The 25,255-nt window shown below is 51.1% G+C and overlaps 1 protein-coding gene across 1 annotated transcript in view; it reads right to left on the reverse strand.

Annotated features, from left to right (window-relative positions):
* Positions 1 to 25,255, reverse strand: part of LOC122370418 — a 65,085-nt gene that overhangs the window by 18,133 nt on the left and 21,697 nt on the right. The window contains exons 30-52 of the mRNA XM_043346077.1: positions 19,081 to 19,187; positions 18,761 to 18,888; positions 11,347 to 11,531; positions 10,905 to 11,112; positions 10,328 to 10,505; positions 10,019 to 10,167; positions 9,547 to 9,680; positions 9,029 to 9,215; positions 8,731 to 8,844; positions 7,158 to 7,309; positions 6,805 to 6,951; positions 6,200 to 6,337; positions 5,802 to 5,922; positions 4,502 to 4,635; positions 3,886 to 4,068; positions 3,252 to 3,397; positions 2,888 to 3,047; positions 2,441 to 2,621; positions 1,930 to 2,145; positions 1,630 to 1,695; positions 1,373 to 1,453; positions 763 to 1,029; positions 127 to 287 (exon numbers count right to left, since the gene is read on the reverse strand). Of these exons, the coding sequence (XP_043202012.1) occupies positions 127 to 287; positions 763 to 1,029; positions 1,373 to 1,453; positions 1,630 to 1,695; positions 1,930 to 2,145; positions 2,441 to 2,621; positions 2,888 to 3,047; positions 3,252 to 3,397; positions 3,886 to 4,068; positions 4,502 to 4,635; positions 5,802 to 5,922; positions 6,200 to 6,337; positions 6,805 to 6,951; positions 7,158 to 7,309; positions 8,731 to 8,844; positions 9,029 to 9,215; positions 9,547 to 9,680; positions 10,019 to 10,167; positions 10,328 to 10,505; positions 10,905 to 11,112; positions 11,347 to 11,531; positions 18,761 to 18,888; positions 19,081 to 19,187 (3,543 nt within the window). The remainder of the gene's footprint in view (positions 1 to 126; positions 288 to 762; positions 1,030 to 1,372; positions 1,454 to 1,629; positions 1,696 to 1,929; positions 2,146 to 2,440; positions 2,622 to 2,887; positions 3,048 to 3,251; positions 3,398 to 3,885; positions 4,069 to 4,501; positions 4,636 to 5,801; positions 5,923 to 6,199; positions 6,338 to 6,804; positions 6,952 to 7,157; positions 7,310 to 8,730; positions 8,845 to 9,028; positions 9,216 to 9,546; positions 9,681 to 10,018; positions 10,168 to 10,327; positions 10,506 to 10,904; positions 11,113 to 11,346; positions 11,532 to 18,760; positions 18,889 to 19,080; positions 19,188 to 25,255) is intronic.

The following is a 25,255-nucleotide window of genomic DNA, read 5'->3' on the forward strand; positions in this document are numbered from 1 at the left end:
CTCGCCCTTCGCTCCTTTTCCACTTTATTTCCCTTCATTCTCTCTCCATTTCGCTCAACCTGTTTTCTACCCCTATCCTGTCTATCATTCCCTTCCCACTCCACCATCTCCCCACCGTTGCCTCACCTCGTCGTCAGTGGTGTTGGAGAACTCGGCCACGCCGATCCAGTATTCACCAGTCATGTTGTCCACGTACCAGTCGGGTATGAAGATGTCGTACAGCGGGAAGGAGTACAGTAGCGAGTCGTTACCGTACGGGTCGTACGGCTCCAGCGCGCGGTTCGGCACTGGCGGTGACAAAGACGCCAGGTTGGGCGGTCAAACGGTACGGAAAATGATGACACAAGCTGGATAAAAAATGACTACTGAATTTTGGTAAATGTAAGGTTGATGAGGATAAATTACAAAAGGGAGGAACCGTGTAATGTAGTTTACTGATGTTCAGTGGTGGAGAATTGTGCCGAGTTGGGGTAGCACGAGCTTTCCCAATTTCACGCCGGCTTGGCTTTGGAGCCGCAACAGACGGTGGAGGTCAAGGTCACCGCTATGGCAGCGGCGGACTTGCTGCGCCCGTGCAACCCCAACTCGGCAAAAGTATCTACCACTGATGTCGTATGACCTTTTACCATGGTCCTCATGATACTATTGAACACTCAGCATTTCTATCATTTGTCAAATTCAAATTAATCCGAATGATTTCCGTCTTCTAATTGTCCCAAAAATAACATGAAAACACTTCCTCCATCTCTCAGCTCAACTCACCGACTCTGAGCCGGACATATTCTGATATGTAGTTGGTGGGCTCGACGGGACGCGGCTCGGGCGCTGCGCCGTCGGGCGGTGTCGCTGTCACCACCACCGGGGTACACACGCGTCCGTCCGGTGTTGTTGTGTTGATCTCCGAACCGACTGTGCCTTCTGTGACACTGCCGCCGTCGCCAATGCTCAGCTGTGACATGGTGGTTTCCATGGTTTGTCCCGCCGTTGTGGGTTCGGTGGTTATGAGGTCCTCGGCACAGATGATGGGAGCTGTTGGGCGAGATGTTTGGTGGTTAGTTGGCGGAAAGAACAATTATTCATGTTTGGTGTATCTGCACAGAGTTTATTAGGCATTATATCGTTTTTTTTTATACCTATGTTTTCTGAGCTGGGGCAAAGTCCGTCTCGTAACATGCAGTGCCCATGCAATAAGCTAGCAGGATACCATCCCAGTGAGAGCTACTGCCGCTACCAGAGAACCTCCCGGGCTGAGTAGTTGATGGTCTGGAATGGGTCGATTTTGTCCCCGACGACGGGCCTCTTCCTGTAATAGGCTGAAGCTTAGGATGCACACCCGCATCTCAATGCACTGCTGGCTGCTTTCTATACTCACGTTCGGTTGTTCCTCCAGGAATGCACGTTTGATTTGTTCCTCTGGTGGCATTGATACCCTCCAGTTCTTCGCAAAACGGCACTGGAATGTGACGTGAAACGTTACGGTGGTGGTGTCACGACCTATCTCCTTCGTTTATGCCCTTATGGTGTTTCTCGCATTTGATACGGATTTATCTAGCAACCTTCCTATCGTCAAGGTATATGTGATATTCATGATGGCAGAAGGAGGTGCCAGCGAGCCGTCTGCCAACTCACCTTGCACCGTTGTCATGGGGACGGCAGTCGTAATCGGTATCGGCTCTTCCATTGGCTCTTGCGATACTGAAACAGATATCCGTTGCCTTGATAAATCCATTTAAAACTTTTAAGGAACAAGATGTAATGACTTGTGATTTTGTGAAGCCAGTCCCATAATACAAACTTTTCTGATATAATTTGCTACGAAAAATATGTTGCAGCCGGTTTCAAGACTCAGCACATAAAGTCGAGGCCGACAAAGCAGTAAAGATCCGCTCGCCCACCCCCAAATTTCGTCTCCGCTCCCCGGCCACCTACCCTCCACGGTGAAGTTTTCCGGCAGCTGCACCTTCCACACCCAGTCGTAGTGCGTCAGGTTGGGCTTGTTGCCGCGCTTCAGGAACACCACCAGCTGGGCGTCCGGTCGCGACACGGACACCTCCACGTTGATGGCCACGTACGGGTGGGTGACGTTGAACGAGTGGTACACCATGAACTCCCGGTCATTCGGCTGCGGCTCCACGAACGTCGGGTCTGTCGGACGGACCAGAGGGGAGAGAGGGGAGAAGGCTAAATTTAAAGGATTGGCTGGCCAAGAGTGTTTCCACGACAACAAAGCGGTTAAAGATAAAACCGGCCGTTTTTATTCAATGGATCATCTCATAAAAAATCTCAGTACTTATTGGTGACGCTATGAGGAAATAATCATACGAAAATATACATTCTTAAACACAACATATGCATCAGTCACTATAACTCGCTCAATCATTCACCTGGTAAGACTCATCCTCCCCCTATCTACCCCTACCGCTACCCCATACGGACCCACCTGGCAGCACGGGTTTCTCTCCCTGCTTCCCTCGCGGTACGGTGATGCGCACCCGCTGGTGGCTGGGCAGGTCGTACACGGGCACCTGTTCGAGCTCATTTGTACCCGGCAGCTGCTGGACCAGTTTCAGCTGCAGGTTGGACGAGTCGCGACTGACCGCCTCCGTACCATCGCCGTATGACTGCGGGCAGAGGGCGGGGATGTAGTAACGGGAAATAGGTACGTGCATAGAGGAAAAGAGAACAGAGAGAGAAGAGAAGAGAAAGGAAGAGGAATGAAGAGAGAGAGGAAGAAAGAATGATAAAAGGGAGAGGAAAAAGTAAATCCACGGGAAGTCAGATTTCAACGGGTTTCACGACACACCACCAATTACGCATATGCATCCTGGCTTCACCAACCCACGTTCCAGGCAGGCTCTATCGCCAGTCGCCCCGCCAGTGTACTCACATAGAGCAGCGTGGGCCAGTTGATGGTCTGCAGGCCGACAGTCATGTTGTAGGCAGCGCTGCAGTTGGACTCCTCATGCAGGATGGCGCACAGACTGGGGAACTGGTACTCGGCCTCTCCCAGCCGCATTCGGTAACCGTCCAGTGCCCAGCCCTCCATCCTGTCAAATATGGACACACGGAATGTCACATCCTGGTTTATCTTCTAGTCTTCTAGAAAATATCATTGCACATATGCCATAGAAGTTTGTTGCCGTCTAAGTTTGCTTATCTCGCCGTGAAGAAATCCGGTGTGAACTGTGAATGCTGGAATGGCCCGGATGGTGACTAGTGAATGGTGCTGAGGAAATTTCTGTCAGACTCACATGACGAGCGACATCTCAAGTCCGTCGGGGGTCCTCAGGGTGAACGGGTCCTCCCCGGGCAGCACGATCGACATCAGTTTCTCCTGCAGCTGCTTCACCGACTCCATCATCGTGGGCACCTGACGCGCCGCCTTCCGCTTCAGGTCCTGACGACGTGGAGCGGTGAATTAGAAACGGGATCTGCAGAGCATATCGTCGACGTCCTCCTCCTCCTCCTCCTCTCTCTCTCTCTCTCTCTCTCTCTCTCTCTCTCTCTCTCTCTCTCTCTCTCTCTCTCTCTCTCTCTCTCTCTCTCTCTCTCTCTCTCTCTCTCTCTCTCTCTCTCTCTCTCTCTCTCTCTCTCTCTCTCTCTCTCTCTCTATTTCTTTATTTCCTTTATCCACCCACTCACTCACTCGGACTAACTCGCTCACTCACGCTCTCGTTCTTGCACGCTCGTACTCAATCAATCACTCATTCATTCGTTCACTCTCACCCACTCAGTCACTAACCACCTTCACGTCATTTTTTCCTTTTCCACTCCCTAATTTCCACTGATTTTTCTAAACCTCAATCAAATCAAAAACAAAAGGCCCACTGAAAGGTTCCACTAAATCACTCCAGTAACATACCCTAGTTTCCTCTCACCACTCACCATGACTGCCAGCTGCGTGGGCGTCTTGCAGGTGGGGGCATCCGGGTCTTCAGGATCGGGCGGCGGCGGCTCCTCACCCTCCTCACACACCTCGTACTCGGGGTAATCGGTGCTCCTCCGCCGCCTAGCCTCTACCACGTCCGACGGCACGACTGCTCCGTCCAGATTGGTGTTATCGATACCCTGGGGAGGGAGGATGAGGGGATAGACGGCGAGGACCAGAGTTTGTGCTCGTCTCGGCTTCCTGGAGCTGCTAATTCAGGGACACGATTGGATAACGCAGCCAATTATGCCTAGAAGCAATGTTGTAGATTCGTGCTGACGACAGTCGCTACGCAACAGAAGTGTAACAGCACATACTTTTTGCTGTTTGTATTACACAGCATTGTCTCGTGACCTCAGGCATCCAATTCTAACTTTGATTATTTCTAGACTTTAGACTGTTGCCACGAAAGCTCACGTTCTGTGTCATTGCTAGCTAACCGGAAAGTGTGACATTCAAGACTGAGTTTATGGCAGTGGCCAGAAATCACGAGGCCTGACATTGCTAAGTTTATGCTATATTTGGCCAATGGCCATTGGCCCGTAGCCACGCAGTCTTCCATTGATCACCGACCTTGCCGACGGCTGTGACGGATCCCAGGCTGCTGGTGGCCATTCCGGCCGCCTCTTTCGGGTCGTTGATGGTCGAATTGAGCAGCACATCCTGCAGACATTTTCCGCCGATCGCGTCGATGGCCAGGTCCTTGGCTGGTGGAGGGGACGGGGTGAATTCAACGGCACCCATTTTCTGTTATGAAAAATTGTTACGGGTCGAGCCATCAATGAGAATTGAATATGTTTACCCACACGACACACAGGTGTAAGCCAGCGTTTATAACCTGGAGTGGGGAATGAATTTCATGTGGGACAGAATCTTATCAATTCCTGGTCTATTGCTAGCAGCTTATATGCACAATTATATCGTATATATTTAGCATAACAATGCATGAACATAATGAAATCAAAACAAAGGTTTAAAAGTTGTCCGAATCCCCTTGCTCCAACCAGCGCCTACCCGTCGAGTTGACTGTCTCAGCAGGGTTGGCAGGGGGTGGCAAAAACTGGTTTTTGCCAGTGGTTTTAACCGGTTTAAACCGGCTGGCAGAAACCCTGGTGGCAAGAACTGGCAAAAACTGGCTAAAACTCAGATGGCCAAACCTTCAACTTGTCTAGTTAGGAATGGATTTGAAATGTACAAATGCATTTCTAGTAGTTATATACATAGATGCACTAAACATTCTGAAGTTGCCTCATTACTTATCCCTGCTTAAAATGTCTATGCATGTCGGTAGACATCCACAACGGAATGTTTTTCCATGTAAGGGGAGACAGGGACAAGGCGGCCACGGTAAGTAGGGTGCCATGCGGTGCCGTGCGCATATCAGTGGCAGATACCTCTTCGCACTTCTGATTGTGCAGGACTCACCCAGTCACCCTTGCACTGGCTCATTTGTCACCCCCAAAAGGCATCTTACTAGCTCCTTATGGATAGCCCATGAAAATGATTCTGAGTTAGGTATGAAACATTTCAATGGTCAATGTCGCTTCTGTTTGAAAGCATAAAGCTTTCACCGAATTCTCCTTAAAATGTTTCCTGTTCAAAATCATGTCTAGGCATAGCATTGTGATATTTCTGAGTTTTTGCCAGTTTTTGCCAGTTTTTGCCGGTTAAAACCGGTTTAAACCGGCAAATGGCATAAACTAGTTTTTGCCGGCAAAAATGCCAACCCTGTGTCTCAGTGCCTACCTGTCGAGTCGACTGCCCAAACGCCTACCTGTCTAGTCTTAGTGCCTACCTGTCGAGTCAAACTGCCTGCCCGTCGATTCGACTGCCTAAGTGCCCACCGGTCGGGTCGACTGGCTAATAACCGTACCTGTCGAGTCGACGGCCTTCCCGTCGCCGACGATGGCTGCTGTGGCGCCCAGCACCATGGTGCAGTCGTCCAGCGTGTTCTGGTTCAGGTTATCCAGCTGACCCAGCATCTGACGGTTCTCCTGCAAGCGTTCATGAAATTATGGTAGCCTTTTTTCCAGCATTTGTTGAGAAAAGGGCCTTCTGATACGCTAAACAATTGCCGTTGAATGCATTTTTGTTGCGACACTTGCTGTCTCTCAGTCTCCTGAACAAAGTACCTCGATTCTCGAACCTCGACAGTCGATAGCTATCACGAGTCGCGTTTCCATCAAAGATGTGGCAAAGGTATATAATCAAAATCAATACCATTACCACCTCAGCAGTCAAAGAAATCTAAAAATTGCTTGCAGAACTCACGGACGCCTTGCTGTTGAGCGCGTCGAGCCTCTGTCTCTCCTGTTCTGCCTGGATCTCCAGCAGCTCATCGGGATCCATGGTCTCTGTCTCGACGGACTCATCGTAATACTCGTAAGCCGGAGTGGTGGTGGCTTCCGTCTGGGGATAGAGAAGAGAGAGAGAGAGAGAGAGAGAGAGAGAGAGAGAGAGAGAGAGAGAGAGAGAGAGAGAGAGAGAGAGAGAGAGAGAGAGAGAGAGAGAGAGAGAGAGAGAGAGAGAGAGAGAGAGAGAGAGAGAGAGAGAGAGAGAGAGAGAGAGAGAGAGAGAGAGAGAGAGAGAGAGAGAGAGAGAGAGAGAGAGAGAGAGAGAGAGAGAGAGAGAGAGAGAGAGATACGGTCAATGGTTTCTGCGTCCGTTGTTCGCAACGTCGAGGTCGTTCGATAATATTTAATCCAGAGATTAGGACAGGCAATTCAAAGCCATTACTATCCACACATCAGTTAATGACAGGCTATCATTCAAGCTCGGTTGAGATGACCATTTCAGGTAGACCTACTGCCAAACCTCAAGTAATTAGTTTGTTGTTCTATGGCTGCGCAGCGTTGACATTTTTCGATATTTCTTACCGGGTCGTCGGGCAGCTCGATGTCCTGCATGGACGACCTGGCCATCAGGAGCTGGCTGAGTCGCGGCTGGTCGCCCTCACCCATCGCACGTGGGATGTCCTTTTTCATCTCCCAGGCGGCGTACTCGCCCTTTGTGGGCGCAGAGGTCTGCGAAAAAAGAGTTGTTAATGGAAACAGAAGACAAGTAACGTGTATATGCAACTTGCAACAGCAGCCGCATCGTTTACCAAGAAATACGACCTAATTGAATAAGCATTCCAACTTGTTTTCTTAGGAATGAGCGGACGGTCCTTGTCACTGAGGCCTACAATGAAAACCAAGCGATGAATAAAAGCGCTCGACTACTATCTCACCATGATGGTCTCGATGAAGACGTCTCGATAGGCGCCGTAGTTGTCGTTGATAGTGAGCCACAGCTCCCAGACACCGTATGGGAACACAAACTTGTCCTTTCGCTCCTTTCCGAACTTCATCACACGGATAAACTCATGCAGCGGGTGTTTTACTGAAACGGCGATAGGGAGACATGGTAATGTTAGTGGATTTACGGAAAATGCCTATGTTTTCTAGATCAAAGAAATCCATAGACCTGGAGACATGCTGTGCTTTTAACAGGACTATCTTGTGTTCAACCTCCGCCCCCCCCCCCCCCCCCCCCCAGCAGGGCGTGGGAATCCAGGACCCCCAGGGGGCGCAGGTTAACCAAAAAAAGGTGATCTCAGAGATGTTTCAAGCTTTTGTTTCTTTTCTCCCCAGTTTGACTGTTCCAAAGAGTGCGGCGCGCTGGACGCCGCGCTGGAAGAGATGCTCGCCAAGGTGGAGGAGTTCAGCAGCCTGCTCGACATGATGGCCGACTGTTCGGGCGGCGCGCTCAGTGAGGCGGTGCCCCGTCTCTGGCAGGCCCGCCAGCCGCTGCAGCAGCTGTTTGACCGGGTGGACGCCGTGGAGACGTTTGTGAACACGGCCGGCGACCAGGTGAGCCGCCTGGAGCAGCAGCTTCAGCTGGCTGAGAGCCGGCTCACGTCACCCGCGCCCCTCACACAGACGCTCTCAGCTCTGTGGCAGAACCGACGCGTCGACACGGCGGAGGAGCCGAAGACGTACACTCCGCCGGAGGTGTTCCAGTCGGAGGCGTTCTTTCACCGCCGGGACGAGCCGGCCGAGTGAGGCGCTGTGGCACTGACGGCCGACCGACAGGCGACTCCCGGCGCGGCGACCGGTGTCCATGCGCGAGCGAGGGTGCAGTGTAGGGGGGGGGGGGGGCGGCCGGTGCTGGAGTCTAGCTAGCAGAGGACGGGAGGTGAGCGACACACCCCGGCTGACGCTCACGTCTGTGGCCTGAGACCGCCTTACGACTGCGCCGCTGCTGCCCACGGCAGGTGGCATATCGCAAGCTGTGAGGGCTCTGGACAACGTTAATTTTTTTAGGAGGGGGAGGCATGCGGGCTCATGGCTTATCTTATCTTATCTTAGGCCCAATCTTATATGTAAAGGGCATGCTATTCTATTCACGGCATTTGGTAACATTTCCAGTGATGCCAGTGCTTCCAAATGCTTATCCGAGTCCACGTAACGATTCTTGGAAGTGTCAATATATGTATGATAGTCTATATATGACTGAAATGCGTGAATACCATTTTGCGCTAGATAGCCGTTTTCTACAGTTGAAGTTCAGTCAGTGCTGCCATATTCATTCCACGACATTTATAAACGACATTTATAAGATTTAGCAGTGGTGATGTATTCTTTTAAGTCTATCGGTGTCCTTTTAAACGAAAAATATTAAGTGCTAGGGGTTCGCTTAACAAATTGAAAAAAATGGCTTCTTAAATCAATGCATTTTCTTCACGTTTCATTACACCATTGAAATTTCAAAATGTGCACGCAACACAGATGGAAAGCGGCAATTGTTCACAATAGACTTACTGAAGAATAGATATTTGCCGATCCTGTCCTTCTCCGGGTCTTTGAAGTTCTTGCATTCAACGTACCAATCTTCAATGAGCGCTCTTCCAGGAATGGGTAGATCCGACTCCGTAGCTGCCGAATGAAAATCAACAGGTATGTAGGTACTAACCAGGAATGAGGGCACACAGATTATTAATGTATTTCCCTAAATAATTTAATTCAATACAGCATTCATTTGTCGCCTCAATAACTCGCCCAATTACAAACTTTCGACGCGCCTCGCTACACGATAAGAGATGAATCCCTCGCTCCTCACCGGTCCCGTTGTCGGCTGACGCGCCTCCGCCCGTCGCCAGTACCGTGGCTGGGTCGTAGTCCTTGACGGAGACGCCGCGGGACAGCAGGTTCACCACTCTGCCCTCGGGCGGCGTGACCGTGCACGTGCCGCCCAGGGGGGCCTGGTTCAGCAGCAGGAACATGGTGGCCTCGCCGGTCTCACCGTCCTGTGGGCAAGGAGAGATGGTAAAGGATATGTGATTTTAAAATTAGGATGGGAGGGGTGGCTAGACTATACCAGAAGAGCACCTATGGGTGTGCCTCTGCGCCACATCTTGCGCGCCAGCCAACAGCCAGCTCAAGTTATGCAAGTGCAGGGGTGCCAGGGAGCTAAATAGTGACCACATGTGACGCTGGAGGCTCATGTCTACAAAAAAATCAACACATTCTCAGCATCTCTAGTTCGAGCGTGTTTCGGCAGTCATGTGGTGTTTATGCACTATCTTTTGATCTGTCGGTTTACCCATTACCACTGACAGCTAAACCAGGCGTCCTTACCGACACTCGCATCACTCGGAGCTTGACCCTAAACTCGACCACATCAGAGTAATCTGTGTACAGCGACTTCTTGATGGCCACCGACGGTTTGCCGACGCCGATGATGTATTTGTCGCCGTCCTTGATCAGATGCTCTAAGGGTAAGATCGTGGGAGAGGTTTTGTTAGAAAAGTTGGCGAGCTAAACGCTTGGCTGATTAGGACTTTAGATGAATTAGTATGTGATGTTAATGGGGATGGCGTAACCGTCCCACCACGTTCTACCTAATTTGGGTATAAAGACCTGGCCTGCAGGTACGACTTGACCCTACGACGGCCATTATTGTTGAGGAAAAGAATGCCAAGTAAACAAACCGAAACATAATTCCGCTGAAGACAATTAAAATTGAGCAAAATACGAACCACGATATGCCTAACCGTTCAGTTTTTCCCGTTCAATGCAATACCTAAGTGGCATGCCAGTTGTGACTTGCCTGTATTGTTTCGTATGTACAGAATTCTCCAGTTCCAGCGGAGAGCACCCTCGCAGAGCTCCTCACAGAATCCGACCAGAGCCACCCGTGAGCTCGGGTTGATGATCGAGCCGCTCTCCGTGACGCGACACATGTCCTCCACCTGACACCTGGCGGCGGAAACGGTAACTAGCGTGATACTGTGCCGCATGACACCGACGCTAGGCGGCGCAGCCTAACAGCTCAGTGAGTTCTCCGACGCGGCGGCAGGCCCATTCATACGAACCACATCGTCACATCCGAAACCCTTCCATCTCCCCTGTCACCTACCTGACGGTGACGAGCGGCGGCGAGCCGGGTACGACCTCGACCAGCGTGGTGCCGGTGGCCATCCGTCCGTCACTCCGGTCCGCCTTCCGCATCTGGACGCTGATCTCGTAGGTAACGTTGTTGGTGCGGAACTGGAGCGTGTTCAACTCCAGCCGGCCGCCGGTGATGTTCAGCATTCCTTAAGGGAAAAATCGACATTCAGCGCTTAGCATTTGTTATTTAAAATGTTTTTTTAGCGAATATATCCACTGATCTTGTTACCGCTTACCATGATAAATGATCACAATTAATTATGAATGAATCGTCGATGCATTTTGCAAGCATGACAAGTACCAACTTTACTGAGGCAGCCTTTGGTCTATTCTCCCTCCTGTTAAACGTGCTTTTACAGCTCGTGAACCAATTTAACGGAAAAGCAGCGAAAGATATAAACATTGTTTATCATATCTAATGGCGGCATTTAATTGAGCACCGTTCAAGTTTGTTAGTCAATCGATTCACCCTACTCTATGATCAATATCCTCTCTCCTCTCCCAGCCCCTTCTCCCACGCCCCCACCACCATCCGCCCGTCTCACCGGGTCCCTGTCCGAAGCAGCCGCCCAGGTCGGGCCGCTCCACCTCGTACGTCGCATTGGTGACGTTGTCGTACACCCAGTCGTACAGTTCCACGGTGGCGTTCATGATGGGGTTCTGGCGCGGTTCCGTGTGCCGGAACCAGCCGGCTTTGGTGCGCGACAGGCTCTCGTCCGGTAACCGGCGGCAGAACCATGAGTAGTCCAGGTTCTGAGCGCAAAAAATTAACGTTTTTTAATTATACTAGCGAAGGAGCAGTTTATAAGCTTTATAGGAAAAGCCGCCTTTCTCTTATGCTACTAGATTATTTAGTTGCCCCCTAGCTCTTGCATTTGTTACACGTTTAGCGCTGTCCGAATTTCAACAACTACCGAGATAAGAAACAGAACTTTTATGCAGACCTGTCTCTCCCTGCCGACATAGACTCCGAGCTCCCGTACCTACCTTATCCTCCGGGTAGTCTGGGTCCATGGAGAACCGCTCGGGCTCCAGCACCACCATCTGGTTGTATCCGCGCTGGATGACCGAGCTGCCGCCCGACAGCATCGTCACCACCAGCGGCGACCGCTTCACGCGGATGTACGAGAACACGCGCTTGATGAACGGCTGGCCGGGTTCCATGCCCTCGCCTGGAGAGTGGCAGGGAGGAAGTGTGGCGTAGTTTAGTTATAGCGGCGTAGGCGGTGGCTCCTCGGCCCTTGTGGCGCGGGCCCGACCGCGGGCGTAGGAACCGCGACGCCCGTGGTTTATGGCGCGGCCCCGAATGTCAGGGGCGTGGCCCTGCGCGGCCGGCGCGGTGCTGGGTCGCCGCCGAGAGGCGGGCAGTGTGTTGGAGTCGGTGACCGGGAGCGGACGCAATAAATGAGAGTGCAAGTCTGAGGACTGTTGGCGTCGGAGACAACAACACAACATTGGCGCGGTCGAAGGTAAGAAGCCTATGTTTGCCTTCTTCTACCGAGTATCTTATCCCGGTTAGGGCACCCGTCGCTCCGGACTATTTGGTATTCTTATTTGTGCCGAGGTCAGTGAGAGGTGCACTCCACTGCTCACTCGATAACTCACCTGGAGGCGGGGGCAGCGAGAGGTGTACTCTGCTTGTCACTCGGTGCACAAAACAGAAATGGATGAGAAAGAGAAGACAGGCCAGAAATTCCAGTCGGATAAACTTCTACGCTTTACATCCCGGATCAGGAAATTTGACGGAGGTAATGATGAAGGCTGGGATGTTTGGATCCAGCGGTTTGAGCTATTGGCAGGCCTGGGGGACAAAAGCGAATGGCTCGAAGCGTTATTTATATGCCTAGATGGTAAGGCATTGGACGTGTGCGCGTCAATGCCAGAAGAGCTGCGAAGACAATACGCCGAGGTCAAGAACGCTCTAAGCGCACGCTTTGGGAAACACGTGAACACTATTCACGCATATTCGGACCTCAACCAGGCTATCAGACAAACAGGAGAATCATTCGAGGATTTCGGCGACAGAATCCAGGAGTTGGCCAAGAGGGCCTACCCCGAGAAATCTTTCTCAGACCTACAGTCGGCTATAGTGAGTCAATTTTTGTGTGGGTTAAAGGAGCCTTGGCTACAGACAAAATTGATGGACAAGCCCTTGAGCACTCTAGACGAGGCCGTAAAAGAGGTGCGATGTCTCCGTCGGACTCGGGATGCTCTGGCCGCTATCGGAGCCGTCGGTGGCTCGAACGACGCAGAGGAAAGGCCGTCCGATCAGGTGCTTGTAGCAAAAGCGCCAAGCTCAGCAGACCAGCTCGAACAAAAAGTTAATAGGCTGCAGGAGAAGCTGGACGAGGTACTGGGCGTCGTCGCTGCGATCGGAGAGGCGCAGAGTTCAAAGGACGAAATGGACCGCCAAAGAAAGAGAATAGAAGCAAGGTGCTTCGGCTGTGGGGAGCCGGGTCACTTTAGAAGAAACTGTCCGCATGCCTCACCGAGAAGACAAAAGGTGACCGAGAGACCGGAAGCATTTTGTCTGTGCTGTGGAAAGGCGGGTCACTGGATGGCTACCTGTCGGAAGCGACCCGAGCTCAGCCGTCAGAGCCAGTATCTGTCGGAAAACTAAGCGCAGCTGCGACCGGGAGGCGGGAAGCAGCTGGGAAAAGCGAGGAGCCTCGGAAGACGGCAGCAATGATCAAGGTGATGTTGGAAGGGAGGCAGATTTGGGCCTTATTGGACTCTGGAGCAGACTTCTCACTGATCAATGAAGAGCTGGCCAACTCATTGGAGGAGCAGGGCGACCGGTTGATTGATCAACGGTCAGCCTCCTCTGTTCTCGGGGCTTCTGGAGAACACATTGACATCCTGGGATGTAGACAGATTGGATTCAGGATCCAAGAGGAAACATTCACCTGCAAAGTGGCGGTGACACGAGGCCTCATTGTAGACCTGGTACTGGGGCGAGATTTCGCGTGTCGGTATCGCTCGGTTCTGGACGATGAGGCAGGCGAGTGCCGCATTGGGAAATTGAGAATTCCGCTGCCGTCTTACAGTGAAGTCCAACCGAGCAGATCAAGGGTACGCATTCTGCAGACATCGATCATTCCTCCACGTTCAGAAGCGTTCGTACTGGCAAAAGTCGAACCTTTGAACGGTGGGTCGCAAATGGACCCAGGCCAGAGCTTCCAGGGAGTCTTAGAGCCATGTGAGAAGAAGAACGCGGAACATCTATGGGTGCCACGCTCAGTGGCGATCGTCCGAGACAATCGGGTTATCCCGATCAAAGTGGTCAATACCGGCACGACCGAGGCTAAAATCATGAAGCACACAGACGTAGGAACGTTGTTCACCATCTCGGAAGGAGAAAAGGACTTGTACGATATCTGCGAGCAGGCAGATGCGTCAAACGATGCAGCACAGCTTTCAGTCACGACTGGTTCAGGCCTGGATTTGGAGAATTGTGACTTGTCAGAAGAAGTTAAACGAGAGCTAGAAGCGCTGGTGCGTGAGTTCTCTGACATATTCAGCAAGGGCGCCGATGATATCGGAAGGACTCATCTCACTCAACATGAAATTAAGACGGGAGATGCCGCTCCGATCAAGCAGAGGCCTCGCCGAATACCACTGAAGCTGCGAGATCAAGTGGAACAACAAAAGGTCGAGATGCTCAGAGACGGCGTCATAGAAGAAAGCACCAGTCCGTGGTGCTCACCGATTGTGATGGTAAGGAAAAAAGATGGAAGCTACCGATTTTGTGTGGATCTGCGAGCTGTGAACAGCGTCACTCAGGGGATGTCCCATCCCCTTCCCCGAGTGGACGATGCACTGGACACACTGGCAGGAGCGAAATATTTTTCTTCGCTGGACATGGCGTCAGGATACTGGCAAGTCGAAATAGCTCCGGAGGACAGAGAAAAGACCGCTTTTACAACAGGCAAGGGTCTTCATCACTTCAAGGTCATGGACTCATGGCCTTTGGCCTCAAAAACGCTGGACCAACATTCCAGAAGCTCATGGAACTCATTTTGGCAGGAATGGACAACAAAACGTGCCTGGTCTACATTGATGACATCATTGTCTTCAACGGCACTGAAAAGGGCCATCTCGAGACACTGACTGAGATGTTCAACAGGATCCGCGGAGCTGGCATGAAGCTGAAGCCGAGCAAGTGTCTCCTGGGCAGGCAGGAAGTGACCTTCTTGGGACACAAGGTCATGTCGGGAGGAATACTTCCAGACCCGAGAAACGTGGAAAAGGTGGCTCAGTGGCCACAACCTCAAAACGCTGATGAGCTACTGAGCTTCCTGGGCTTGTGTGGCTACTACAGCAAGTTCGTCAAAGAGTATTCCGAGGAAACTAGACTGTTACGAGAGGCTGCAGCGCGAAAGGGCCCGCTCGATTGGTCACCCGAGCTGTTGAACGCCTTTGAAAGGATGAAATACGTGCTGACCTCCGCACCGGTGCTACGACTGCCCACGTTCCGAGGCAAATTCAGGCTGGACACCGATGCGTGCAACGCGTCGATAGGCGCAGTCCTCACCGAGACAGTCGATGGTGAGGATCATGTGGTCGCCTACGCCAGTAAAGTGCTGTCTAAGTCGGAAAAAAAGATGGCCAACTTATGACAAGGAGCTTTGGGCAATTGTGTGGTCGATACGCCACTTCCGCCAATATCTGGTTGGCTCGCCGTTTACGGTGTGCACAGACCACAAGCCTTTGAGAAACTTACCAAAGTCGATTGTGATTGAAAACGACGCTACGGGCAGAAGAGGTCGCTGGGCAGTGGAGCTCAGCTCCTATGAGTTCGAGGTCGAGATCAGACCGGGCGAGAGTCACGGCAACGCTGATGCACTCTCACGAAGACCTGCAAGAGGTGAGGTGACGCAAGAGGTGGCGCCTGACGTCCAGTCAACAGCAGGGTCGCTCATGCCCCCGGTCCATTCCGTTCCGTTCGCGGGTGCGAAGGAACAGGACAGCGGTGAGGTGCCAAATTCACTGAATCGCAATGGAGATGACACGTCAGAACAGAGTCAGCACCAAACCGGAACGACAGCCGTCTGTCGAGAAGCCGAGGACCAGGCGAGCCAGATGTCCAGGTCTACCAACAGCGGACAGGGCTTCGCGAAAACAGACTGGCGGACGGTCCAGGAAGAAGACGAGGTGCTGTCTGAGGTCATTCGATGGGTGCAGGATGGCGAGGTGCATCGGTTTGATTCGAAGGCAAAAGGAGCTTGGAAGCGACGGATTTTTGCCAGAAATTTTGAAAACCTGGAAATCAGAGACCATGTTTTGGGCATCGTGAGGAAACACAATGAAGAAACCAGCTTCAGGATCCTGGTCCCACAGAGCAAGAAGGAAGAAGTTCTTCAGAGTCTGCATGATGATGAAACAGCGGGCCACATGGGTTTCCGGAGGACTCTAGACCGAGTGATGGAGAGGTTCTACTGGCCTGGTGCGTACGGAGAGGTCCGGGACTACTGCAAATCCTGCGTATTGTGTCAGCGCAGGAACCGGTCGTCTACCACAGCAAGAGCACCGCTACAAACTGAACTTGTGAGCCGACCGTTTGAACGTGTGGCAATGGACATCACTGAAATGCCCTGCTCTAGCAGAGGGAACCGCTACGCCCTGGTAATAATGGATTACTTTTCCAAAATGGTAAAAGTCTACCCCATGCAAAACCAAAAGGCTTAGACGGTGGCAGACTGCCTGCTGTTGTGGGTGTGCGACTTTAGAGTTCCGGAGCGGCTTCATTCAGACCAAGGGCGGCAGTTTGAGTCGGCCGTTTTCCAGGAACTATGCAGAAGGCTTGGTATCGAAAAGACAAGAACAACACCGTACCACCCAGAGAGCGATGGGATGGTGGAGCGGTTTATGAGGACGCTCAAGGACGTCGTCTCAAAGTTTATCGAGCCACAGGGCTCCGACTGGGATTTAAAAGTCAGAGCAGCGGCTATTAAAAGTCACGGCAGCGGGAGGTAAGCCAAAGCTTGGCCTCCCATACAAGGGGCCGGCCACCATCGTTAAATCGTATGGAGAGCAGAGTGTGGTGCACAAGGTGCAAGGGCCAGGAGGAAGAATGACGAATGTGCACCACAACCGGTTGAAACCAGCCTTCTCGAGCAGGATTTTCCGCAGGCGAGGTCGCCAGATAACAGGAGCTGGGACGAAGGACGCTCGACCACCTCAGGGGATGGCTGATGGGTCAGCATCTGCAAATAGTAAACGGAATGAACATGCCAAGCGGGGGACACCGTGGTGTCGGAGCAGTCGGCTGTCATTTTACGAGTCTCGGGATGATGACAGCCTGGAGGCAGAGGTGGAAGAAAGGGAACTCCTTCAGCCAAGGGCACAGGAAAGTGGAGCTGCGCGGACAGAGCAGGTAGAGGGCAACCGCTATTACAAAACCCGGTCGGGCAGGGTAGTAAGACCACCAGAGCGATTCCAGGCGCTAGCTGTTCAATTCTGCGAATCTGTTTAAAGGAGGGCAAGCCCGGCCACAGGCTAACTCACAGGCGGCGGAGGCAGCATCCCATGGTATACCTCCCAGATGGGGTCCATCTGATCCCAGAGGGCTGCCGGAAGATCAGTGACCTGCTCCCACGGGATACCTTGGAAGTGGTTAAGAAGACGGGGCATCACTCCACGAGCGGCATCAGCGGCAGTAGCGGCACCAGCAATAGCAGCGGCAGCAGCAGCGCAGCAGCGGCGGTAATGTTGGGAGACATTAACCCGGTTTACATAGCATTTTTGACGAGGCTCTAGCTCGTTAATTTGGCAATAATTTCGATGCAGTGGTCTTCAAATATTTAGAGGGGATCATTTTGTAAATTGTTAAGCACCATTGGCATCTTTTGCAACATCTCGGACGGAGATATAAGCTTGCAACAAACCCTATGTAAACCGGTCTATTGTCATGTTTGCTGTTCGGTGACTGCTCAGCGCAGCGAGAGTGTTCATGTTGACATGATGTGTGGTTGCCTCGTTTTGTGTTGTTTTGAAAGTGTACCGTTAATCTTACTCAGGAGGACCATCCTGTAGGGGCAATTTCTTTAGGGGGGAGGAGTGTGGCGTAGTTTAGTTATAGCGGCGTAGGCGGTGGCTCCTCGGCCCTTGTGGCGCGGGCCCGACCGCGGGCGTAGGAACCGCGACGCCCGTGGTTTATGGCGCGGCCCCGAATGTCAGGGGCGTGGCCCTGCGCGGCCGGCGCGGTGCTGGGTCGCCGCCGAGAGGCGGGCAGTGTGTTGGAGTCGGTGACCGGGAGCGGACGCAATAAATGAGAGTGCAAGTCTGAGGACTGTTGGCGTCGGAGACAACAACACAACAGAAGGATTTGTCACGGGCTGAAACAAGAAGAAACTGGCGGGGACAAGAAACTGGCGGGGGGGCCGATTCGGCCCCCCCCCTGAGATCTCGAGAACGAAGCAAGATAGCGACAAGCGGTAAACGGCATCGGATACGCATGGACAAGGTCTACAATTTTTACTAAGGTCATTTTCAGGTCAGGTCAAAGATGACGTCACAGGGGTCGAAAAAGTCAAAATGGCGGCGCTAGATATGGAGAGAGTTTTTCTCGAATAACTTTCGAATTAGTCAAGATAGGAGCAAACTAAGGGCATCATCGTGATCCTCTCGTCAATCCGCATCGAATGATATATATGTTGACCTCGAAAGGTCAAGGTCAAAGGTTGACCTCAGGTCACGTGACCTCGAGGTCATCATGTATATCATTCGATGCGTCTTGACGAGCTGAACACAATGAGACCATCCACGCGTTTGTATCTTGTTCCTGTACGGAGTTATTGGCCAAAAACCTTTGGTGACCTTTGATGACGTCACATGACCTCACAGCTGCCCAACAGCAAAACAGACCTGAAGGTAGTGAAGATTGATCGTATATGAAGTCATGTATGGTATATGGGGCCATTCCGACCCGTTTTAGTGGTAAAAACAGGGAGTTGATTTTTCCCCCATTGACTTATAATGGGGAGGTCGCGAAACTGACCTGACCTTAGGTCACCGATATCAAAATTCCGAGATATACAAATTGCACATACTGGTACCCTAACTAAAGCCTGAAGAGAAGAAATTGATCGGTCAAAAACTCTAGCTCTGGCGTGATTGCAAACTTTTTTGAGGTAGGGTCACCAAACCGCCTCTGGTGACCTGACCTGAGGTCAGATCAACTCAAAATTTTCAGACATGTTGCGTAGAAGCCTTTTAGGAAAAGTCAGAAAATTTGAGCTTCCTAGCTCGACGCGTTTGGGAGAAATAACCAAAAAACCTCAGGGGGGGGGGCTCCTGAGGCCCCCCCCCCCCGCCAGGAATAGGGTTAATGTAGGACGAGTTTTGGTCAGACTGATGTCCGCAGAGAAGCCAGTTTAGGCGCGTTACAGGGCGAACGTACCTGATATTTCCAGTCGATACACCACTCTGTAGGTTCCGTATTCCAAGAAGCGCGCAGGGAAGAAGAGGAACGACTTTTGGTACGAGCTGAGAGATGTCAAATCAATCGACTCCATCTCCGTCCCCCATCTGAAATAAGCAAAACGGCATGTAAATAAAACGCTATGGAGTGGTAATAGGCATAAAACAAACAAAAATATGATTAGCAGCTCACTAGTCACTACTGTCTTTCATTAGCAAATTCTAACGTCTCACTCTTCGATATATTTGCCGACTGGCCATTGATTTCGTAAAAAAGGTCAGACTCAGTCTAATACTTACGATTCATTTATTTTCATAGCAGACCACGTTTTGGTTGTATCCAGAGACGCATTGCAGTCGAGATTACAAACGGTGAACAGCTGAATGGGATCCTTCCGAAGGAATTCCTGAGGAATGGACATTTTCGATAAATTGCATTCAAATAATGATTGAAGGACAATTGTTAATGATCAACACTGCGTCTGTTTTAATAATGATGTGGCAAACTCCAAAACGTTAAAAAACCTACATCCAAAACTATGAATTTAATATTCACTAGAGGTACAGGTTTACGCGATAACTGTATGTATTGATTTATGTTATGTTACGGGTGCATTAGTTTTGGGTGATTGACTTGTATTTTTAGCTATATTATTTGGGTAGATTTGGGTAGCTGTTTTTAAAACTGTAAGGGATGGTGATAGTTGCGGGGTGTTCAAGTGTTTTGTATGTTGGGCCCTTTTTGAACTCAACCCTACCCCTACCCTACCCCTACCCTACCCTATCCTACCCTACCCCCTACCCTACCCTACTACCCTACCCTACCCTACCCTACCCCCTACCCTACCCTACCCTACCTTACTACCCTACCCTACCCTACTCTACCCTACCCTACCCTACCCTACCCTACCCTACCCTACACTACACTACTACTCTACCCTACCCTACCCTACCCTACCTTACCATACCCTACCCTGCTACCCTAACCTACCCTACTACCCTACCCTACCCTATCCTACCTAACTCTACCCTACCCTATCCTACCCTACCATACCCTACCCTACCATACCCTACCCTACCCTTACCCTACCCTACCCTACACTACCACCGACAGTCCAAGTTTCAGCTAAATCGGCCCAGAAACGGCTGAGATATTGCAAAAACAAATTTATTGTATTTACTGGCGAATCCCCCTGGCGAGCGGTGCCTTGTGTCGGCCTTTGTTGTCAAAGGTCAACGACCGCCCGGCTCTGATGCTTTTGACTCAGTTTTTAAAGGTAGTGTGCCACCTTTGAAAGATTTCCCGTTTTATTTTTCCTAGGATAAGAAGCTTCTGTTTTTACCTAATATCGCAAAAAATTCAAAAATTGGCCTGGAATAGTGCCTTTTTCGCCTAAAAGTTTATCGGTTTTTAGATATGCATAACAACTGTATAGTGGGCTCACCTGCAAACAGGCGTCGGGCAACAATCGCGAATGCGGCGCACTTGTGACAATAAGCAAAGGTCATTATAGTGTTACGACCATACGACGTACGGGAATGAGTTATCAGCTGTCTAATCGTAGACAACACAATGTCGAGCCTTAAACTGTAAGCCTGTATTGGTATTGTTTCTTAAATTTGGCTGTCGAACATTAATTTGTGGTTTGAAATATGATTTTATGTAAAATAATTGATATGAAACAGCCGTCTCTTAAGTTATGACCCCATTACACCACACGCAAGTGGCAGAAATGACAATGATCAGCTGACGCATTTTTCTTGGCCGAAGTCAGAGCGCGCGGCCCGACGCACCACGCGTATTTGGAAATTCCGACCTCGACGAGCATCAGAAGCCACCTAACAGGCGTGTTCGAAACCGCAGGAGATGATGATGAACGGGTTTATCGAAACTTGATTGGATGAGCCTATCGGTAATAGCGATTTTAGTGTGTGCATTTATTGTTCATAGTGGTGTGAAATGTGGTTGGGGTACGACCGACAACCCGTCGGGGCGAATTTCGCACTGGGGTACTCAAAATTTGAAGAATTTAAGACGTTTCCATAAGTTTTGAAGGTATGGATAAGTTCTAAAAATCCGGTTCTCCTTATCCGGGTCATTAACTCCATATGGTCCAGGAAAGCTGGCACACTACCTTTAAGCGAACAACTGAGCCTAAAGCACGTGCCCTCTGCTCGGCGCCGGTCGCGGCCCCACCACGTGCACACCGCTGAACCCACACCGTCGAAAATTTAATACGACAAATGAATGCACGGGCTCGACTTGGCGTGAAAATTTCACCTCCGTAGCCCTTACCGTTCCCGAGCAATAGCCTGTTTTTGCCGATTCTAATGCTAACCCTATGGCGCACATGAGCACGCGCCATGGGCGCACCCCCGGCCGCATCGTGCCCAAAATTTAATACGACCTGTTTTATTACGTGACCCACGAGTCGTGAAAATTTCACCCTCGTGCGTCAATCGACGGCGCCGTAATAAGCCTTTTAGGGAGTAACCCCGACGGCGGCGTGGGCGGCGGACTTTTTAGGATTTATAATATAGACTAGAGGTACAGGTTTACGCGATAACTGTATGTTTTGATATGTATGATTGACGGATACATTAGTTTTGGGTGTAGAAACTTGCGTTTTATTGGTATTATTTGTGTATAACTGGGTAACTGCTTTTAATTGAACTGTAAAGTATGATGGTAATGCATGCGAGTCGTTCGAGCCCTTTGTTAGTTAGGATGTTACTCGATTCAACCCTACCGTACCCTACCCTACCCTACCCTACCCTACCCTACCCTACCCTACCCTACCCTACCCTACCCTACCCTACCCTACCCCTACACTACCCTACCCTACCCTACCCTACCCTACCCTACCCCTACCATACCCTACCCTACCCTACCCTACCCCTACCCTACCCTACCCTACCCTACAGTCCCCTACCCTACCCTACAATCCCCTACCCTACCCTACCCTACCCTACAATCCCCTACCCTACCCTACCCTACCCTACCCTACCCTACCCTACCCTACCCTACCCTACCCTACCCTACCCTACCCCTACTATTGGTGCCAATCGGAATTTCTTTTCTTGGAATTCCAATTTTTGTCCAATTCCAATTTGGAATTTGGACGGAATTCTTAACATTTTTTGGAAATTAATCGGAACACAAGGCCTTTAAAATTTAAAATTTTAAAACGGAGGCCTTTAAAACGCTTTTAAACACTTTTAAAATTTACGCAAAAAATGCAAAAATCGTTAAAAATTGGAATAGCGCCCGCTTTGGACAAAGTTGGAAATTTACTTGGCAATTTCTTGGAATTGGATCGGAATTGGAATTGAAATTTCATGAAATTGGCACCACTAACCCCTACCCCTACACTACCCTACCTTACCCTACCCTACCATACCCTACCTTACCCTACCATACCCTACCCTACCCTATACTTACACTACCCTACCCTACCCTTACACTACCCTTCCCTACCCTTCCCTACCCTACCCTACCCTACCCTACCCTACCCTACCCTACCCTACCCTACCCTACCCTACCCTACCCCTACACTACCCTACCCTACCCTACCCCTACCCTACCCTACCCTACCCTACCCTTACACTACCCTACCCTACTCTACCCTACCCTACCCTACCCTACTCTACCCTACCTACTAACCCACCCTACTCTACCCTACCCTACCCTACCCTACTACCCTAACCTACCATACTATACCGTACCCTAGTCCCTACCCTACCCTACCCTACCCTATCCTACCCTACCCTACCCTATCCTACCCTACCCTACCCTACCCTATCCTACCCTACCCTACCCTAACCTACCCTACCCTACCCTACCCCTACCCCTACCCTACGGCCTGCACTACCCTACCCTACCCTACACTACACTACCACCGACAGTCCAAGTTTCAGCTAAATCGGCCCAGAAACGGGTGAGATATTGCAAAAACAAATTGATAGTATTTACTGGCGAATCCCCTTGGCGAGCGGTGCCTTGTGTCGGGCTTCGTTGTCAAAGGTCAATGACCTCCCGGCTCTGACTCGTTTCACTCAGTTTTGCAAGCGAACAACTGAGCCTAAAGCACGTGCCTTCTGCTCGGCGCCGGTCGCGGCCCCATCACGTGCACACCGCTGAACCCACACCCTCGAAAATTTAATACTACAAATGAGTGCACGCGACCGACTTGGCGTGAAAATTTCACCCCCGTAGCCCTTACTGTTCCCGAGCAATAGCCTGTTGCCGATTCTAGTGTAAACCCTATGGCACACCACGTCAGCACGCGCCACGGACGCACCCCCGCGGCCGCATCGTGCCCAAAATTTAATACGACCTGTTGAATGACGCGACCCACGATTGGCAAAAATTTCACCCTCCTGCGTCAATCGACGGCGCCGTAATAAGCCATTTTGGGAGTAACCCCGACGGCGGCGGACTTTTTAGGATTTATAATATAGACTAGAGGTACAGGTTTACGCGATAACTGTATGTTTTGATTTATGTTATGTTACGGGTGCATTAGTTTGGTTGATTGACTTGTATTTTAAGATGTATTATTTGGATAGATTTGGGTAGCTGTTTTTAATTAAACTGTAAGGGTTGGTGATAGGTGCGGGGTGTTCAAGTGTTTTGTATGGTAGTACCCTACCCTACCCTACCCTACCCTACCCTACCCTACCCCTACACTACCCTACCCTACCCTAACCTACCCTACACTACCCTACATTACCCTACCCTACCCTACCATACCCTACCCTACCCTACCCTACCCTACCCTACACTACCCTTCCCTACCCCTACCCCTACACTACCCTACCCTACCCTTCCCTAACCTACACTACCCTACCCTACCCTACCCTACCCTACCCTACAATCCCCTACCCTACCCTACAATCCCCTACCCTACCCTACCCTACCCTACCCTACAATCCCCTACCCTACCCTACCCTACCCTACCCTACCCCTACCCTACCCTACCCTACGCTACCCTACAATCCCCTACCCTACCCTATCCTACCCTACCCTACCCTACCCCACCCTACCCTACCCTACCCTACACTTACCCTACCCTACCCTACCCTACTCCTACACTACCCTACCCTCCCCTACCCTACCCTACCCTACCCTACCTTTACACTACCCTACCCTACCCTACCCTACCATACCCTACTCTACCCTACTACCTTACCCTACCCTACCCTACCCTACCCTACCCTACCCTACCCTACCCTACCTTACCCTACCCTACCCTACCCTAGTCCCCACCCTACCCTACCCTACCCTACCCTACCCTACCCTACACTACCCTACCCTTACACTACCCTACCCTACCCTTACCCTACCCTACCCTAACCTACCCTACCCTACCCTACCCTACCCTACCCCTACACTACCCTACCCTACCCTACCCTACCCTAGTCCCTACCCTACCCTACCCTACCCTACCCTACCCCACCCCACCCTACCCTACCCTACCCTACCCTACCCTACCCTACCCCTACACTACCCTACCCTTCCCTACCCTACCCCTACCCCTACCCCTACCCTACCCTACCCTACCCTACCATATACTACCACCGACAGTCCAAGTTTCAGCTAAATCGGCCCAGAAACGGCTGAGATATTGCAAAAACAAATTAATTGTATTTACTGGCGAATCCCCTTGGCGAGCGGTGCCCTGTGTCGGCCTTCGTTGTCAAAGGTCAACGACCTGCCGGCTCTGATGCTTTCACTCAGTTTTTTAAGCGAACAACTGAGCCTAAAGCACGTGCCCTCTGCTCGGCGCCGGTCGCGATTCTAATGCTAACCCTATGGCGCACATGAGCACGCGCCACGGGTGCACCCCTGGCCGCATCGTGCCCAAAATTTAATACGACCTGTTGAATTACGTGGCCCACGAGTCGTGAAAATTTCACTCTCCTGCGTCAATCGACGGCGCCGCAATAAGCGTTTTTGGGAGTAACCCCTCCTGCGTAACCCCGACGGCGGCGTGGGCGGCGTGGGCGGACTTTTTAAGATTTATAATAGTAGACTAGAGGTACAGGTTTACGCGATAACTGTATGTTTTGATTTATGTTATGTTACGGGTGCATTAGTTTGGGTGATTAACTTGTATTTTTAGCTGTATTATTTGGGTAGATTTGGTAGCTGATTTTAATTGAACTGTAAGGGATGGTGATAGTGGCGGGGTGCTCAAGTGTTTTGTATGTTGGGCCCTTTTTAACTCAACCCTACCCCTACCCTATCCCTACCCTATCCCTACCCTATCCTACCCTACCCCATACCCTACCCTACCCTACCCTACCCTACCCCTACACTACCCTACCCTACCTCTACCCCTACCCTACCCTACCCTACCCTACCCTACCCTACCCTACCCTACGCTACCCCTACCCTACCCTGCCCTACCACTACCCTACCCTACAATCCCCTACCCTACCCTACCCCTACTCCTACCCTATCCTGCCCTAC

The sequence above is a fragment of the Amphibalanus amphitrite genome, unplaced genomic scaffold, assembly GCF_019059575.1.
Source record: "Amphibalanus amphitrite isolate SeventyFive unplaced genomic scaffold, NRLGWU_Aamphi_draft 000003F_arrow, whole genome shotgun sequence".
In the NCBI taxonomy this organism is placed as follows: Eukaryota; Metazoa; Arthropoda; class Thecostraca; order Balanomorpha; family Balanidae; genus Amphibalanus; species Amphibalanus amphitrite.